Source organism: Aphelocoma coerulescens, chromosome 1 (assembly GCF_041296385.1).
Source record: "Aphelocoma coerulescens isolate FSJ_1873_10779 chromosome 1, UR_Acoe_1.0, whole genome shotgun sequence".
In the NCBI taxonomy this organism is placed as follows: Eukaryota; Metazoa; Chordata; class Aves; order Passeriformes; family Corvidae; genus Aphelocoma; species Aphelocoma coerulescens.
The window spans coordinates 15,244,617-15,258,400 of record NC_091013.1 but is presented as its reverse complement, the minus strand read 5'-3'; the positions used below and the strand labels follow the sequence as shown (position 1 = coordinate 15,258,400).

The 13,784-nt window shown below is 36.0% G+C and overlaps 1 protein-coding gene across 2 annotated transcripts in view; it reads right to left on the bottom strand.

Annotated features, from left to right (window-relative positions):
* Nucleotides 1-13,784, bottom strand: part of RPS6KA3 (ribosomal protein S6 kinase A3) — a 76,163-nt gene that overhangs the window by 4,790 nt on the left and 57,589 nt on the right. Inside the window, exons 15-21 of one of the 2 annotated variants that reach the window (XM_069000885.1) lie at nucleotides 12,834-12,959; nucleotides 11,297-11,386; nucleotides 6,802-6,960; nucleotides 3,211-3,372; nucleotides 2,946-3,022; nucleotides 1,771-1,888; nucleotides 902-1,042 (exon numbers count right to left, since the gene is read on the bottom strand). In XM_069000885.1, coding sequence (XP_068856986.1) covers nucleotides 902-1,042; nucleotides 1,771-1,888; nucleotides 2,946-3,022; nucleotides 3,211-3,372; nucleotides 6,802-6,960; nucleotides 11,297-11,386; nucleotides 12,834-12,959 — 873 coding nt within the window. The remainder of the gene's footprint in view (nucleotides 1-901; nucleotides 1,043-1,770; nucleotides 1,889-2,945; nucleotides 3,023-3,210; nucleotides 3,373-6,801; nucleotides 6,961-11,296; nucleotides 11,387-12,833; nucleotides 12,960-13,784) is intronic. The other variant, XM_069000970.1, reaches the window with a different exon arrangement.

Below are 13,784 nucleotides of genomic sequence, written 5' to 3'. Positions count from 1 at the left end.
AAGTATGATACCCTAGTAATCAACACTGCCCTTTTGACTTCTCTTCCGCTTTTACTGTGATCACAAAGTATTCTGTTTTCCTTCAGTTACTGACAAGTACCCTCCTCTGAAACTAAAGTTAGCAAACGATTTTACAGCTCCCCTATAGTCACCTTACATTCTTCACTATGAGAAGAATAATTTATGTTGGTTTCTAAAAGCAGTTGAGCCTTCCAGTTAAGTCAGTCCAACAGATTTCGAACACAAGAAAACGAAAGTCTTTTTCAAATGAATTAGATTTATTCTCTGTAAGTGGTTTCTCATTAAATCCTATTACATATTAAAAGTTCATTTTATGGCTTAGTGCAACATCCAGTCATAACTTTTACACAGGCGACACATGCTACCCCCTAACTTTAAAAACAAACCCCCTTTTGTTTACTGTGGTAATCTGTTAACCCACTGCCTTTGTGACGCCATACTCCCCCTGCTCTCCTCTGCCCCTGGCCTTGGCCACTCCCTCGGTTTCTCCCTATTGGTTCCTGTACCCCAACTCCACCCAGGGACCGCCCCGGAGCCCCTGACACCCCCCCCCCGCCTCGCCACCCCCCCCTTCCGCGCTCGGACCGTGAGGTCTCTCTCTGTCTCTGGGGATCGTGGGGACAGGATGTGATTAAAGTCCTCTCAAGCCCTCATGGGAGACTCTTCTCGCCTGCTTCGCCATCACTGGTTGTAACGCTGACAGCTGCCGGAGCAAGATCGCGGGATCGTCCGAAATGGACTGCGGGATGCGAGCGGGTCGCACTGCCTAAGCAGCCCCGCTGAGCTCTCAGGACGCTACAGCCTGCTAAACTAAATCTAGCGATTACAACAGTTTACATTCATTCTGGCTAAACAGCAAGCTGAACAAATAGCTATTTACCTTCACTAAATGGGGAGCATCCTGCCTGTTCAGCTGGTACTGAGGCAGCTGGTCACAGTGAACTATCCAGGGGTGACTGAGAACTTGGGCTGCAGTCAGTCTTTGATGAGGGTCAACATGAAGCATTTTTGAAACAAGGTCCTGTCAACAAAGGGTCAATGGAAATAACAGTAGAACTTCAACTTTAAAACAGATAAGTAGTTCAAAACTATAAAAGAAGATTCTAAAGGTTTAAAACAAATTAAAAGCCACCCAGCAATGCTAACAGAGTATCTTTTAATTATGTGACTTAATAGACACTTGGTAACACAAAAGGAAATTAATTGAGGAAAATTTTAGCATTTTAAGCATCCATATATAAGGGGCATGAAGGATATTGCACACTGAGGTTCAGAGACTATTTGCTGTCAATAGTCTATTTGCTATTTGGCTTCTCAAAAATGTTGTATAAAAGTTTATTTTGTACAAATGCAGTAAAAAAAGTGTAATACGTCATTGGTTTTCATTATCATGATTTAGACTATCTGTATGATTTTTTGAACGTCATGCTTACACATCAAGTTTTATCAAAGCACTTCTCACCATGGATAATTGTGTGTGTGAATACTGATAAAACACACTATATTTCTAAGGACAGCTGTTAACTACTACAGTGTAAGGCACACCTGTTTTTTTCTCCTATGTGCCTGCTGAAACATGTAAGGATCAAAAACAGGAAACAAAATCCTAGGCACATAAGGGATTAGATCAGTATTTCAATGTAACAATGGGTGGAACTTACCCAGTCATATATGATATATAAATTATAATCAACATGTTGTGTTGCAATCCATTCCTGATCCCCCAAGGGACAAAGCAAATATACTTGCCTTAGCTGTGTCTGAAACACTGTTCCAATAACCACCACTGAGAGAGAACTTTCCACTTCCTATTCGGGCCAAAATCTCCTCTGGGGTGTCATCAGGACCATTTGCAAAAGGAGTGTAGCTATTTAACAAAACAAATGTTAGTAACTTCCATAACCTGGGCCTCAGTAAGTATTATAAATCTGACTGTAAGATTCAGCAAGTTCAACATGATTATAGGCAACAGACAGTCAAACAGTTGTAAAAAGAATTTATTTTGAACATGTGAAAATACATGGCACTGACTACAGATCTGTTCTTACTGCATGCATTCCCTCTGTATCTGGTCTGAAAAGCAGATTTTTCCTACAGCAGTTCAAATACTGGTGGTTCCTGAATTACAGAAAGTATTCCTTAATCTTTCATATTCTAGTGAAGTACTAAACCAATCCAATCTGTTGTAAATCTGAATGTCTGAGAAAGAATAGATGTTGGTTTAACACCAGAGGAAGAAAGGTGCACCGGCTTTCCTTGCTTCACTACACATACTCTTGCTGCTATCAGAATGTCCCCAATCAAAAAAGAGATATACTTAAAAACAAATGTATTTGTCACTTATTTATTTTAAAATACAAAAATCTCTTTGATGATGTTAACTCTTAACCAAAGTGGCAATCTGAATAACCCAGCACAAAAAGATAGTTGCTATGGCATCTACTAAATAGATTATCTTTTGAACTTCTGGTACTATAGTTGAATTTCTTATTCATCATCTTTTATACAAATAATTTCTGTTGCATATACAAATGCTTTTCTACTGCATTTATTATATTCTAACCAGATCACTTCAAACATTCAGTGGCTGAATTTTGCACACAAACATGCTTTAATGCATGCAAATATATCTGTAACATTTTCTTCAAAATATATGGCTTAATCTTTTAATTTTCACATGAAACAAATCCCCATTAAGCAGAAATTAAGCACATAAAATAGAGGAGACATTAGAAGCAAAGAATTTTTTACATCAGTCCCTGCAAACTTGGATTCTACTAAAGGCAAAGCATATTCTCAACCCCAAAGCTGAAATTAATTACTGCTTTGATAGAAACATCTGCAACGGTGGGCCTACATTTATTACTGGTTTTGTTTGTATCTGTTTGCTATTCTACAGCAAAGCAAACTATAAACACCCTTACCCAGTGAGCATGGTATAAAGTAGAACACCAAGGCTCCATATGTCACATGCAGCATCATAACCTTGCCTCTTTAAAACCTGAGGGAGACAAATATTCTTTCTGAAAAAAATGCTTAGAAATGCATTAATTATGCTATAAAAATAGCAAAATTTCAGATTTTTACTGTTTACAAAGTGATTCTATTTGAAGAATGAAAAAAAAAATCTATCTAGCAAAAACATCCCAGTAAAATAAATGAAGGCATATAAACTATCCTGGGTTTTACCTCTGGTGCAACAAAATTTGCTGTGTAACATGGAGTCATCAGAAGACCATTTTCTGCTCGCAGTTGTTTTGCAAAGCCAAAGTCACAAATTCGAATTGATTCTGGATTACCAGATTCATCAACATAAAGAATATTGCTAGGCTTCAGGTCTCGGTGAACTACCTAAAAAAATAAAACAAACCACTAAATACAATAAGCTAAGCACATGAAAAGCTTTTTATTATAATTAGCAATTCTGCTACTTAATTTTAAGTCTCCCAACAGCACACTCAGTTTCCAGAGTTCCAGCTTCTACCATCAGCTGCAGTGTTCTGATGCTCAGTGGTGTCTGGAGCATTACAATTCTAACTTGCAAACTCTAAAACCCCCTCCAAATATCCCATGCCACCCTAATTTATTTGTAGAGACAGTTCCAGATGCCTTTTCTCATGGTTGAATCATGTCTTTCCTTTTTAACATGCATAACTACCAGGCTCTTTAAATCAGAACTTTTGGCTGCTAATATCTTTTGGAGTCAGCAGCTGCTGTAGCTGCTGATGTACCACCTTGCTATGTAAACATAGACTAGTTACTGCTGGAGTAACTCTGTATTCCATTCTCTTCATTCAGACAGTCTGAATTAATCTCAGAAAAACACTTAAAGCCTGATTAAGAAGGAATTTTAATAATAAGAAACTCCCAACAAAGTATCAGAGAGGTATTGTCCAAATATCAAAAAAAGCCTGTACTGGTCCCCAAGTGGCTGCTTCTGCAGGGGCTCAAGATGTAAAATGCTTGAAAAAACTGAAGAAGCTGCCAAAGTTCCAGCAGAATAAATCTGATCTTATTTGAAGCTATGTTATAACAAGCCTTAACAAAACCTGGAATGCACAAGGACAGTCTCTGAAATCAGACCTGCTGTATTTTCTTCACAAGAGAAGTTAGTCTACAGCCTCCAGAGGCTTTGCTCTCTGTTAAGAAGAGGGTATATACCCCTGTAAGACAGCAGAGACATGAGGGCCTTTATCTCGTTGTCCTATGTACTTTATTAGTATTAAACACAGCTTCTCATGGTTAAACTTAAACAGAAGAGATTGTGAAATATTTCAAAAAAGTAATCACATTGGAACAAAGAGATATCCCTAGACTTCTGCAAGTAAGCAGTGTCCAGAAAGCAGAAGCTCAACACACTCATCCAAACCTAGCAGGGTTTCAGGAAAGCAATGTGAGACCAAGCAGTAAGAGTGCAGAGGGTCATGCACATTGCAAAGCCATTTAACACATTAAGTCTATTTAGTACAGACTTTTTCAGCATGCAAATCCTTTGCAATTCTCAGATTTAAAAAACCAAGTACTTAAAATTATGGAAATAAGCACCTTGTAAGCTGAAATACACAAATGATATTAAAGAATTTGACTTGGAACAGTAGGTGTTAAGGGAAACATCTTGGCTTTAGATGACAGCACATGAGAGAACCAGTTCCTGATTGCCCTTGTTTTTAACCTTTTCCCCTAGTAATCAGTGAAACAACCTTTACTGCTCCAAGAGGCAAATAAAAACCCTCAGTTTTATTCTTATATGAGTTTTGGGTTTTTTTTTGAAAGAGATTCTAAAAAGGGTAGAAAGGAAGAAGTGAGCAATGGAAGCAGCATAGAGCTGGGCATTTGGCAGTGTCTAGAACCAGTCTGCTTGAGCTGTATGCTTTTTTTGGAAGAAGGGGAAGCAATTCTCAAGTAGGAAGAGGAGTAAGTCTAACAGTCTAGTTCACATTAAAACACTACTTCCCAAGCAATCAAAACGTTTATGTCAAAGAATAAATGAAACACCTTCCTACGTTTAGCTGTTTTCCCAAAGGTAAATTTTGAAAACATTTAAAAACATAATGTTTAAAAAAAATTGCCAGATTGTTTAGGTTATATTGGTGCTTGGTATGGAAATAACATTTTATTTTAGAGCAACAGAAGAGAGAGCAAAATAACATGCAGGAAATTTCAGTTCTTTATTTCTTAGCATTGTGCTTTTGACTAGCAGTCTCAATTGTCTACCAGCATTCACAAGTCTGCTGCTCCAAGATGACATGACACTTTTTGTTTATCTGTTTTATGATGTCTCTTGTGCCAATCCTTAATCACTGTATGTTGGCCCTAATACTTTTAGAACGCTTTGGGTGAGCACTGGAAGCACTGCTTACTCTGAAGGGGAGGATTTCATTCCTTGCTTAGCTAGTTTTCCAGTTCAAAAGTATCCTGTGAATGTCCACAAGGAAACTCTTCCTGAGAAGGGCTGTGGAGACTGTACACAGATTCAGACTGTCAAACCTGATACTACCTAATATCATATTCAAATGAGCTCCTCCCATGTCCAAAGGAGTTACAACAGGAAAATCCTGAAGACACGAGGGACTCCTCCAGAAAAGAATTAGACTACTGAAGTGCTCACTATTTACATATATGGCCGGATTTCCTGTGGAGGTGTACTTAATAGAAGACTTGAAAATTTCCAAAAACAAACATTCTAAAGTGCATGTGGTCTAATACAAGTCCAAATACCAATATATACAGGTATCTACAGTGAAGAAACAAAACCCCCTAAAATCCTTTACTTGATGCAAGGAGATTGGGCCTCTTTTGGCCACACGTGGCAAGAATGTACCAAGTTATGATTTGTTATTCTAGTATCTGTATTTCCATACAGAAGGTGTCAAGATTTGTTCATAATTCCCACGGGTGCTGCTGGCCAAGGACTATAGTCTGTGCACACAGGCTCAAATAAAAATACACACATGAGCAAGTGACTGAAGTGATGAATCATGGAATGAGATTCCAGATAACTTTGATCATAAGTTTTCTGAAATAACAGCTTCCAGACATGACAGTGTGTACTAAATTGCTATTTGTTACTTAAAATAATTTGAGTACTATATGTTCCAAAGTGTCTTTTCTTGGGTAACAACGTTTTAGCAGCTTGACTTTTTCCTTGCACCCTTATTTTCTGTTTTTTTTCCTATCCCCTTTTTCTTGTTTACCTAAAGAGGCAACATAACTTACCTTTCTTGCCATGCAATTACCACACCACTCTTCTCTATATTTAAACTACTTCCTCTGTCTACAAATTAATTTCCCAAAGCGTTAATTTTCTGTCTCCTACAAGTTACTGACACTGGCACAGGAGTTACAAGTCATAAACATGTTCTTCAAAACCAAGTCGTCAAAGGAATTACAAATATGACAAATGGAAAATAAATTTTCAGGGTCTATCACAGGATGAGATTGGAATTACATTAGGCCCTGTGGCTTTGCAATGACACTGGCCCCAGCACTTCTTCCTGGACTTTCTTCCCCTCATATCCTCTCTGTTAGTAATTATCTGCATATTCCACAGAACTGCTGACAGACTGCATGAAGAACAACAGAAACAGTTGCATCATCTCAGTTATCTGAATGCATAGAGCTGAAAAGGAAAGTTTTGATTTCAACACAAACTCCTGCTGCAATGTAATTGTTTACCAAAACCTACTTAATTACCACACAGAAGAATGTATCAAGATACAAGTTTATGCTTCTGAAAGAATATCAATAGCTATAAGCATTTTGTCTGAGATGAAAACTTACCCCTTGTGTGTGAAGATATTCTACCGTTTTTGTTATTGTGAACAGAACAGCACTAGCTTCTCGTTCTGAGAAAAATTTTTGCCTAAGAATTTTATCCAGCAGTTCTCCTCCTTTCATAAGTTCTGTTACTACATACACGTATTTTCCATCATCATACACCTGCAAAAAGTACATAAACATTTAACTTCAAAATATTTATTCTCTGCTGTCTTCCTGTGAAATGCACAGAGATAGTGCAGGTGTGTCCACAAGCTGTTTTCTTCAATTGTTTTTCCCACATTTCACAACCCACACACTATCCAAATACTGTTCATCTTCAGAAACGAACAAAAAACCTTTACAAAAAGAAAGTACAGTACCAAAATAACATAGAAATACCAGCATGTAAGTGTTTAAAGATAAAAAAGGATAAATAACAAGTAGTTTCCCCCCACATAGTTTCACTAAAACTAAGTAAACTAGACATGTGAGAAATTTAGTAAAAAATGGAAATGAGTCTAATGAAGGCAAAACCAGAGCTAATTCAAGCAGCAATTATTGCACCAAATTACAAATATGAACAGAGATCATTCCAACAGTCAGACAAAAATAAAAGGAAAAAATAAAATCTAAGTTTACCTCAAAATAGCCTCTGTGAACAGTGAAGTGAAAGCATACAAAGTTGCTATGATAAAAACCTACAACTTGTGCATTACTCTGCACCTAAAGCCTATACCAAAGTCTAAATGTCTTAAAATATGCATATTTTATCCCTTACTTCTAGTTATGGAAAATGGCTTAATTTTTGCATGGCTTTTGTTGTCCAGGGAAGCATTTGAGAATTTTTTACATTCTCACCAGGGGGCGCAATAAACTGAGTGATGCCAAACCATGTTTTAATGTACAAAACTTCAGCATTTCATTTCATTTCAGTTGCACTTTCACAGAATCATAGAACAGTTTGGGTTGGAAGACCCCTTAAAGATCATCTAGTTCCAACTCCCCTCCATAGGCAGGGACATGTTTCACTAGACCAGGTTGCTCAAAGCTCTCTCCAACCTGGCCTGGGAATTCCAACTTAACCCAGAAACAATTCCTGCTTTAGTGAAACCTTTTACAGACTGTCCCTTTTATCATTTCAACCTACTTTTATGGTGATGTTACAATTGTTTTTTTCAGTAAAATGTGTGAAATAAAAAATAACTTGTGTTTAAGTAGAGACAATTATCCAAGTTGTAGTAAAATAAATTTAGGAATATATATCAGCTAAGTAACAGAAAATAATAATAAAAAAATTTTTCATCCCAATTCCCTTGTCTTAAGCTACCTGGCAAAAACATGCTAATAAAGTTCTAAGCATCAAAATTTTTGTTCTCCTAATGATACTAAATAAAAACAAAAGAATGTTAAATAATTCTGTGGGCTTTACAAACTTATGATCTTAGGGACATGAAGACATGATGTGTTTTTCTGTGTTCTCATTTAACAAGAATTTTTCCCCCATGAAATATAATGACTGATCATCTGAATGTGTTTTCATTAAGACATTAAATATTACACAGTTCAAAAGCAGAATTATCTAATTCTAGATACTAAACTGGATTTTTTTTTGGATAGGCATGCTTCCTCTAATGCTGGTATAACATGAGGAGATCAGCTATTATTTTATTTGACACGACAGAGAAAACATATCTCAGGAATGCAGAATTCAAGGAAAATTTGCATTTGGTTACTATTTTATCTACTGGTCCTGTCTGCCTGTCAAAAAAACCCCACAGATAACTCACCCTGAACAAACCATTCCCCTCGCAACAATTTCTCTAACGATTACTAACAACAACTTAAGTTGTTTTTGAATAAATACTGATGAAGTTTTCTTCACAGTTAGGTGCACGGTATCATGCTAAGATCACAAATGTGACACTACTTTTTAAAATTAACTCTGGGCACAAGCCACAGGTCAGTCAGCATGTCTTCTCTACCAGGTAAAGTGGAAGAAACTATACTAGAGAGACAGATGTAGGCACATGAACAAAATATAAAACAATGGAAAAAGAAATCAAGGTTTTTGCCAAGGGAAATAAGATTTTACAGACATATTATGAAGTTTTTTGAAATCATAAATAAGCACTTGGACAGGGAGACTGAATATCTTGTATTCAGGTTTCTAAAATGTTTCTGAAAAGATTATTCAGGCAATGCTTTAAATAACTCAAACCTGAACAAAGGTTCTGTTACAAAACAGTAACTATTACATAAAAAGGGTAAAATACTTATAATGGTTTGGCACAGGAAGTTTCTAGGTAATGTTTTGTTGGAAGCTATGTGCTTCCTCCCTTCTTACACTGTTTCCTAGGCATCCACTAAGGGCCTCTGTCAGAGGCAGGATATTGGATAAGAAGGACATCTGATTTAGCACAATATAGCTCCTTTTGTTTATATACTGTGTAACTGAAAAAGACCACTGATAACAATCAGAAGGAAAACCCCCAGAGGACTGTGCACTGCAGAAGGAATTTGGTCTCTTGAATATCCATTGTTTCAATCCAAACACCTTCAGAATTAAATTACAAAAAAAGGCTGAATGAGAATGAAAACTTCCATCTTAAGCAAAATTCAAATATTACTGCATTTCTTCTTGAAATAGAAGAAAAGAAAGAAATTATTTCTCACAGAATAATAATTTCCAAAGCAGGCACTTAAGTGCTGAAATGTTCTATTTTGGCACTTCAGATTAGAAACATTTAAGTTTTGATGTGGAACTGAATGAAAAATTGAGCAAATCAATAATGAGTTTTATTTTTTTAATAGTACACGGTGCTCTAGAGTTTGAGACCTGAAGGCAAAATACTCCTTATCTTTTCTGAAAGCTGTAATAGCACACCAATATCATGTGGGATATGCAAGGAATCTGCCCCATGGGTCTGTATCAGGACAAGGAAAACTTAATGTTAAATTCTTACAGATTTATACAAGATTCTATTACGTATGAAGTCTATATCTCTTTTCTTACACTGGACATCCTTCCATAATTTCTGCTTGGGGAACTGATTTGAAGCAGAAGTGAGTGAGAATTACAGCCTTTCTCCCTCTGTGGGCTTTTTTGGTAGTCTCCTATTTGTGTATTGCTGTTGCTGTGCATGAAAGATGGTTCCTGCTGGAAAATTACTGATGATGATAAAAGATTAATTACAAAGTGAAATAATTCAGCATATATTGCAGCTGTTTAATGTTGCCTGGATTTCTGTTCTCAATGTAAAATATTCATAATGCTCAAGTTCAGGTAAGTGCTCACATTCTCATGTTTGTCTTCCTGCTTAAATAACGTAAATTCTGTTATGAATTAAAGTAGCATATGAGCCCAGCATGCAGCACTAAAAGCACCATGAGTGCTGACAGAGGTTCTGTTCAGCACAGCTCCTTTCAAGTAGCTTTACTGTCCAACCACATGTAGCAGAACAGAAAGTGGGACTGTAATTGTATCTTGCTTGCAATAAGATAAGCTCCCTTGTGGGCTCCCCTGAATATCTACCTTATTTTCTTTGTCCAAGAAAGGGCCAAACAGTATGATATCAATAAAGTGAAGACAGATTATAGTAGACCAACTTCATGCAGAGTCCTTTAGTGCTCATCTCCACAGTATTTATGAGCTGTTGTTTTAATGACTTCAAAACGTCTGACAATCTCCTTTTAGCTGAGCTCAGCTTCCTGGAAATGGTTTTTGCCTGAGGTTGGGTTTGGGGGACCAGAAAATTTCCCTGCTGTCTAAGCTTAAAGTCATTAAGCATATGCCTTTTTAATTTTTAATCCTCTTTAATGAATAATCAAGGAGAGAAAGACAATTTTCTTTTTCAGTTGGATCATCAGAATATACTGTTCACTATGAAAACCCTCTACCTCCCAGCTTATGTTATTCCTTGCTTTTTATGGACAAAGTGTTTCCATGGTCAGAACAAATAATACAAGAAAAAAATAACTAGATAGTGTTCACACAAAGGCCAGATAAAGATAAAGATGGGTAGAAAAGAGTGGCAACCACGGACATGGAAAGATTTTGTCTACTACTGAGTAATACTTGCTACTATCCATGAAAATTACTTTGGGTACTGTGCTAACAGCAAGTCCTTTGTTATATAATAACATACATTAAAAATGCTTTTGATTAATGTAGGCAAAAGCAGATTCAAAGTTAACTAAGCAATCAAAAACCTTCCTCGTTTCTTTAAAAATAGAGCTAATGTTAAATAAATTATTCTTGTGCTAGGATTTATGAAGGATGAATTATTTGATTCCTTAGAATAACATTGTACCACAATATAAGCATCTTTAAGAGAAAACACTGAGACATCTCAGTAAAAAATTGGATACTACTGGATGAATTGCATTGGGACCTTGTTTTATTTTTAATACTGAAAAACAGGAACATAAATCTAAAACATGCAGCTTGTCATCTCTCAAATTAGAAAGTGATTCACAATTATAATACACTAAAGGATGTCTTTATAACACTACTTACATCTTTTAGGGTAATAATATTTGGATGCTGTCCATAGCGCAGCAGGATTTCAATCTCTTCTGTTGGATCTCTTTTACTCTTGTCAATAATCTGTAACAGCAAGTACAGACATAGGCATAATTATTTTTGTGAATATTATATAGTGTAATGCTTTGGTATGCTTATTAGCATCAGCAGTTAAGCAATATTTATTGTTGCGAAAGACATGGATTATAACCAAACTCAAATTTGTTAAATTGGAAAAGCAAGGCAAATCAAAAAATGTTGGGAAAAATGAAAAAATCTCTTTCGAAAACAATTTTGGAGGATAAGTGATCTGGTCTCTTTGGCTGTGATTAATAATGCAAGGCTGTTTAGTAGGTAAGACTTTAGTGATCCATTATTTAATAAAACTGGAAGTTCCTAATTTAACATGAGATACTGGATGGATGATGCTAATGAACTGATTTTCACAATGCTAATCTAAAACAAGCATTTGGTGCAGCAAAAGATAAAGCAGGAGAGTAAGAGAATTAAAAAATTAGAAAAAAAAAATTCTCAGAGTTAATTCAAACACACATTCATTATGAAAGTCCATTTGAATCTCTGGCTCTAAACTTCTCCCTGTGCAAAGAAGTGAAATATTGTTTTGCCCTACTTAAAAAGTATTCTTGTGATTCTCATGTTTGTCCATTCCTGAACTGCAGAATTTCCTCTCATGTCTTTTCCATCGTGGTGTTACCCCTTCATCCTCATGCCCGTACTGCTACTGGTCCCCTGCTAATACATCAGACACTGATCATCTTATTTTTTTTTCAAGATTCCTTGAGGAAAAAAATGCCCTAACAGAGGCAATAGAAAAGCGGATGAATCTTCACAATAAATGTTACAGCTGAGGGAGTTATCAGCTATGCCAGGACTTGCAGTTTCAAGAAATTACTTCAAACTGCAAGCACAGAAGTCAAATCTGTTCCTGGCCAGAACTAGAATAAAAATTACCAAATTGAAACTGCAAGGTTTCCAGAAGGCAATCCACATGCTTAATTCATCTTTGTATTTTACATAACTAAGCAGTAAGCTGTTCAACAATTCAAAAAGAGAACTGCCTCATAGTATAGGATTTAAAGACTACTTTTTTTTCCCCCACTTATAAACGTCTAATCCATACTCTTGCTTTCATAGCAACCATTTGGTCCCAGGTTATTACACAGAAAGACAAAAAACCTTATCATTGCAGGTCTGGGAAATCTACTGATTTCAACTGAGAATTTAATGCCTTCAAAGAAGTGCTAGAAAGCCCTATAAAGTAACATAAAAACAACATTAAAAACCTTGCTGAAAACCAGGAAGCAAAGAGTTGAAGTTTACTCTGGAAGTTATACCAGACTGAAGACTGTAATGAACTCCTTACCCATCTGAGAATTTACAAGTTTACTTTTGCAGTTGCCTATAAAATGCTTTTATATTAAAAAAATTAATCTTAATATGTTTCTCTATGACAAATAAAAGATGCCCAATGCTAAAATCTGAAAAGTGTGGTTTATAACAAAGTAATTACCTTTACAGCATATTCCATGTTTGAAGCTTTATGAATACATCTCTTGCAGACAGAGTAAGAGCCAACTCCAATATCTTCCTTTACTTCATATCCATCAGTAAACTGAATGCTGTTCCTGTGCAACTGCTACCAAAATAACATTATCAATTGATGAATATTCATAATACACAACTGATCTTTTTATTAAAATAATTTTTTAAAAATTCCTACTGATTTGCTTAAAATTTTAAACTGAAGACTCTACTAGGTCAAAGTGGTCTAAATCCCCATTACCTTCTGTTCAAAATTAGTATAAGAAATTTAGACATTACAATATTAGACATATTGTAAATAATGCACACTGTATTTTAGAAACTGACAACATTTTTTCTGACTACTGCTTTATTAATTTAAAGATACAAACTTGAAACCAAAGAAAAACAGAAAACTTCAAGATAAAATAGTGATACAACAATGGTAAAGAACTATCACTGTTTCTATTATCTGAATAGACAGATAAATGCCAGCTGGAAAATTTAGAGATACTGAATAGAATCAGATTGGCTGGAATTGCATGGAATGGCAGTCAAAAATCCTTTCACAGAAATAAAAAGCTGAAAGGAGGACAAGTGTTCACTCTTGTAAGGGAAGGAAATGGTGTTCTAGTATATGGAGTTTGTGCAAAGGATGCAAAGCATTTGCAGGAAACCATCTGGGTATCCTGCAGCACAGAAAAGAGGAAATAGGAGTGAGGAAGTTGTTGAGGGGCACAGAGGAAAGGCAGCAGAGAAACAGACCTTTACAAGAGAAGGAAACCATATACAAGGAGAAATAATGCCATCTACAAAACTGTGCGGGAAAGAAGCAGCACAGAGAAGCCTGCAGAAACTTCTAACAAGATATCAGGATCAAAAATAATTCTGATGCATATATCAAATCAGAAAGCTTCTTGAGAACAAAAAATGATCTAAA